The following is a 5894-nucleotide window of genomic DNA, read 5'->3' as shown; positions in this document are numbered from 1 at the left end:
TCTTTACCACTGTTAGCACTACAAAAGAGACCTGCTGTTATTCTGATAAGTTAATAGTACAATGGCAAATTATTACACTTATCAAAACCTACACTGCTTTCTACAGAGTAAGGTGGGACATCATTCTTGGGTTTTCACCAGCCATCACAGCTCTTACTGCAGCTCTTCCGAGACCTAATTTACAATGTTCTTTTTGGTGCGAGTCAAAAATCTGTCACATCAGACTGTAGCCTATAGCACCATGGTGGTGTAACACAAGAGGAAATTGCTCACTAACAGTTTGAGCACATGGGTATGCATAGTTAAATTACATCATAGGACTAATTCTGACAGAGTTTCATGTCTAGCTGCACATTTCCAAGCAAATCAAATTTAGATATGCATGAACATGCAGCGTAGTTTACTACAAAGACTAGAGCACAGTTCAACAGCAGCAAAAAGGGAACTCAGCTAAAACAGGGAATAGCTATATATTATTCCACTTTTGCGAGGTTTGTAATCAAATGGTGATATCACCAAAGAAAATTTACAATTTTTTTAACTGTATCTTGATGTTATTTTGTTGTTTCATTTTGTAAAAACATTTCTAAAAGCATTACACATATGAATTTAGTGTTTTATTTTGTGTATAATAAAATCTGTATGTTCATATATATAATCTTGTACAAAGAATCTTAGCAAAGACAATGCAGACCAGCCCTTGTCTAAAGAAATGTAAGGCAAGTTATGATATAAATTATGTAAACAATTACACTATGTTTAAATAAATCATCCGGTTGTACTCTTTGTTTTATTTTGTATCACGATATGTGGTCAAGAAAAATACAGAAGTGTGCTAAACACATAATGTAACTGTGGCTCACTATGCTTGGATTGATGGCTTTAAAATGCTGCTAATTATTACAGCCCCCCCCCCCCCCCCCAAAAAAAAAAAAAAAAGAAAGCTGCTCTATTCTGCTCAGTCCAGCAGGCCTTGGTTAGAAGGCAGTGCCTAAATGTGAGGCCTCTATCAGTCTATCTTGATGTATGAGTGCAGGCGTACAAATTAAACATGATACAACCTCTTAGAGGGTCTTTGCTCAACAGGACGCCATTTGGACTAATTTCTCCTTGTGATTAAGACAATAAGAGCACTATGCAGCACGCTGTAATTACTCTGTGTACAGACATCTGGATTTGAGTTCCCAAGTGCAACTATCAAACAAAAGCCTGCTCATTTCAAATTGTATACAGAATTAGTGCAGTGACAGCTAGACTCCTTCTGCCTTTGTGTTCTGCTCTTTACTAAATCCATGCCATTCATGGGTAACAGCTGTAGTATTAGCACACAGACTTACTAATAACAAACACAAGTAACAAAGTGGAGAATGGTACTAAGAAGTAAATCCCAAAATTATTAGATCACCCTGCAATTTAAAGAGTGTAAATGTGAATTAAATCTAAATCCAACCATTGCCTAGTGGGAGATCTGATTGATCCTGTGGTAAACATTCTTTTATCATCTGTATCGCTGGTGCATTGCTCCTCAAGTGTGAGGAATTAGAAAAAAATCCTTTTCAAAGCCACGTCACATGTTATGCATTAAATGAATACATGCTTGTGGTTATGTATAAACTTGATACATATCAGCTTGATACATATTAGCTTTACAGATAGAGCACTGCTTCAGAAGTTGCTTTTTTATTGATTGTTCTTTTTTCATGGAAATTCTGTGTTTATTTTAAGTCATTTTAAAGATGCATAACACATTATAAACCTTATTACAAATATTTATAATTTTATTGATAGTTTACTTGTACAAGATGTACATTCATTTTTTATGAAACAACAAAAGAAAATACAAACCCAATGGCAAATCATGTTTGGGCATGCTTTCATATGAAATGTCATATATGGGATACAACAAATTTCATGGAGCTTCAAAAAAATTTCAGCACAAAGTTTGAGCATGTTCTCCATCGTCCCTGAAATGTTTGTAAACTCAGACACGCTACATTTTAGTCAAACAAATGTTTGCAAATCACATGTTTGTTTCAAACGGTTGCAAATGTTAGCCTTAAAAAGTATATAAAAATAATTGCAAAGCCATGTAAAAATGTACATGTGAAATTAGACCATTCAACATTTATAAACTTTCAGATAAAATAATAAATAAAAAGAACCTATGACTTCACTTTAAGAAACAGAAACATTCCTAAATACCATAATGAAGTGAACAACAAAACTGTACCACAATGGATCATTTATTGTCAGAGGTAGACCTAACTAGGATCTACTAGCTCAAAGGCAGTTTATATCGAAACAAATAGAAATCTTTACATACAGTGGGCTTGCAAACAAAACTGACTTTTTCCTCATAGTATTATATTTAGTTCCTTTGATGACTGACAAAAGTTCATGACTGGCATTTGTGTCCATGTGCTAAAAATATGATACACTATTTGAAAGTGTTTAAAAAATTACTTTTGTAAATGCTTCTGTAAATGTAAATCAATTCATTAATTTGCTCTAAGTACTATTATTGAAGGATAGTCTTTGGTGGGCAATTTTTAGCCAGAAAAGCCTACGGTGCTAAATTGCTGTATATTTGTAAATAATCATGTTTTATTTTTTTGCCTGGTCTACCTCAATGTATGTCAAGATTAACAATGTACATATGCAAAACTATGTTTGAGTACCATCACACATGGGGAGTTATGGCACACAAGTGCAAATGACTTAGCAACTTATCATTTACACAGCCTGGGAAAAAAAATGTGTCTGTGAAAAACAACTAGGAATACATCAATATCAGTGCCAAAAGAAATTGTTGTTTGTTGATTACCAAACATCAACTGCTATTTGTTTTTTTTTTTTTATATATTTACAGTATTGCACTTATCTGCACATAATTGCATTTCAAATTAGAAAATTGCAGTGACCCTATTATTATTTTTGTCATTTTAATATATTTTGACGTTACCCCAATTTCACCCTCATATAGAAGTAGTATTTTCTTGCCATAAGGATTGTAAACACCTTGATACAAGACCTGAAGTGCAAAAGCTAGTTTCACTTCTATTCCAAATACACATTGCAAAAAAGAAAAGAGAGAGCCAAAATGATGGAAAATGAAAGCTATGAAAGTTAAAAGTCCTTCATACCCATGCCCAGAGGAAATATACAGGATTTATATTCCACTATGTATAGTGTTTCTTCAAAAACTTTAAGAATAAGCAAGAGAAATTCAATTTTCATGATTGTACTCTTGGTGTGAGTGCTGCTTCCCATCTCTGTCCATTGTGGGTTTAAAAAATAAAAAACTATATATAAACTAGGTATGTGGTACTATGATGGAAGGTTGTCATAGCAGGGTGAATGTCAGTTACAATGGAGGCCCTCCCCATTAGAGCTATCCTTCATTTTAACACATGCTCTTGGCAGCAGCACAAACACAGTGGGTGGAGACAAATATGGCCGTTGCTTTTTTTTTCTTTCAGTACGGCTGACAATCCAAACTTTTGAGTTTTGAGTCTCTCATTCTGAGAGTACTGACCAAGCTCTATCTTCCCTCAGTCACTCTGAGTCTGCCTTTTGCTTTGCTCATTTTCTAAGAGTCGCCACTCTTAATCGCTGGGTTTCAGACAGACATCCAGATATTTTTGTATGGTCCTGGGGCTGTGATCTGGGTCTGGAAAGGGCTGAGCCAGTGGCCTCCAAGCAGTCCTGCCTGTTGGGCGAAAAGTAAAAGGTGACTTCATTGGTATTTAATTACCTTTTTCTACAAGTGGTGTGTTTTGGCAGCTGGTTTTTGTGACATTTTTTTTCACGTTCTCTTTACCCCCAAGCTCCCCCATGCTCTCTCTCACTCTCACTTTCTTTTCTCAGTACATTTTCTCTCTCTTTAGTTTTTATTTTGTTTTTGTTTTAACTGTGAATGTCATGGCCTTTTTCACAGGCGCAGTCTTGTGTGAGAAACAATTATCAGTTCAGAGCAGTAGAGACGCCCATGGGGGTCAGAGTCCAAGCGCCTCCGTGTGTTTTCTTGCCTTGAGTCGCAGGTCAGCGATGCTGGAGTTCTTGCTGTTGCTCTTGGCAGCCGCCGCTACAGCGGCCGCTGCCGAGGCTGAGTCTGCCAGCGAGGCGATTGGTAGTCCAAATGGTGGAGGAGGGAACATCAGGTAGGGAGCATGTGCTGCCAGGTGGGGGTGCAGGTGAGGATGCGAGTGGGTCACCCCCTCCAACTGCAGCTGTGCTTGGACCTGTGAACCAAGAGGAAAACAAATGCAGCATTACTTTGTGGCAGGCGTCTCAGCCTGAGGAGAGTCAGGGATCCAGTTACAGGCTTGAACACACCATGCTTCCCCCTTCGCTTCTTTAAACGCTTCCACTAACTGCATGTTTTCACTGAAAATAGGCCAGGGCTAACTCACACTTCTTTTTCATGTGAGTTAACATTGTTGAATTATGTAGTGTGCCCAGCAAACGTAATAGTCAAAGGAATCTGATCAGTTGAAAATCTCTGTGCATTAGTATGATTCATGAAACTTTGCATCCATGCATGCAATCCTACAGGAGCTCATACTCCTAATTATGTATTCAATTGCATGAATAAACAATTTTGCTCACAAATATGGCTATAAATATTTATTGAGATTCCTAGGCAAAAGGAAAAGAGGTACCAGCAGCCAGTATAAAATATAGAGTTGCACGTTTTCGACAATTATTTTAATATGATGAGGTGAAAATTATACATCACTCGCTTTTGTTTTTTTCCTTCCACCAATATATCTAGTTTTGCGTGAGTATCAAATAAAACATTAGTGCCACCTCTTTAGACATCCAAATCAAACAAAGCATGTCTCGTGTGTGTTGGTTTTTTGTGATGAATTTTCACGGGGTTTTTTGTTTGTTTGTTTGTTTGTTTTTACTTTCTCAGAACATGAAAAAGATAATCGGTCATTTTATATTTTATTGCCCTTAGATATAGCCATATTCAGGTGAGATATGATCAAAATGCACATCACGCTATTAACTTGCACAGATATTTATAATTCCCTAACACCAACTTTCCTGCTGACAAAAGTGAGAAGCACGTGCAGCTCTGTAGCACCGCTCGCGCAGTCTGGACAACAGGTGGCGGACATTTTGCTACAGAGAAAGTGGCGCCTGTTTTTGTCTTCCTCTCTCCGTGCTAGTGTTATGGTGTCAGTATTCAGGTCTCCGTCCTCCTGCCCTGCCAGTGCCGCTCACAGCCAATATCCTGCGCTATATTTCTCCCCACCGTAAGCTCTTTAATCTAGCTGCACCGTTAGCTTAATGAGCGCTGCTTTTTTCCGACTGACTGACGCGCTCGCGCTTCCAAAACACACACTGGATCAAATGTCTCTCTAATCTCACTTTCCTCTCATCGAGGCTCACAGTTGAAAAGGTCTGACATGGCTCCAAGTTTGCGACCCCAGCCTCGTACAAACCTTTCGACAACGTGGTCCGCCATTACGCTAAAAAAAAGTCAAAGTGCTCTTGGTGTTCAGCCCTAAAGCCAGCGGTGTGTCCACTGTTTGGTTTTAACGCTCGAGCTGCCAGCTGACTGATGAGCTGAATGTGTGGGCTCTGAAATCAGAACCTTCTGAACTTTAGACATGCAGGACCATAACTGGGCAGTGCATCGACCCTATCCAAAAGCCGTACATTACCTTACTAAACAGTATGCCAAAATAATGTTCTACATATAGACACAAGCTGTGATTTGCTATTTTTATCCATTTATTTTGGGCAGGTTTGGGACGCTCCTTCTTAGAGGATCTGGAGCTCGGAGATATAAGGATCAAACAAACTGTCTTACAGTATGTTTGCACCACAGCATTATTATTATTATATAAGATTATCAATTTAAAACGATCCTTTTAATATAG

The 5894-nt window shown here is 38.0% G+C and overlaps 1 protein-coding gene across 2 annotated transcripts in view; it reads right to left on the bottom strand.

The window, feature by feature from the left end:
* Window positions 1-1771: 1771 nt before the first annotated feature.
* shox (short stature homeobox) overlaps window positions 1772-5894 on the bottom strand; it is a 9538-nt gene continuing 5415 nt past the window's right edge. The window contains exons 5-6 of one of the 2 annotated variants that reach the window (XM_027164244.2): window positions 4029-4241; window positions 1773-3709 (exon numbers count right to left, since the gene is read on the bottom strand). In XM_027164244.2, the coding sequence (XP_027020045.1) occupies window positions 3620-3709; window positions 4029-4241 (303 nt within the window). In that variant the 3' untranslated portion in view covers window positions 1773-3619. Of the gene's footprint in view, window positions 4242-5894 lie in introns of both variants that reach the window. The other variant, XM_047814524.1, reaches the window with a different exon arrangement.

This window comes from Tachysurus fulvidraco, chromosome 6 (assembly GCF_022655615.1).
Source record: "Tachysurus fulvidraco isolate hzauxx_2018 chromosome 6, HZAU_PFXX_2.0, whole genome shotgun sequence".
Lineage (NCBI taxonomy): Eukaryota > Metazoa > Chordata > Actinopteri > Siluriformes > Bagridae > Tachysurus > Tachysurus fulvidraco.
The sequence above is the reverse complement of the archived record's forward strand: the minus strand, read 5'-3'. Positions and strand labels throughout refer to the sequence as shown.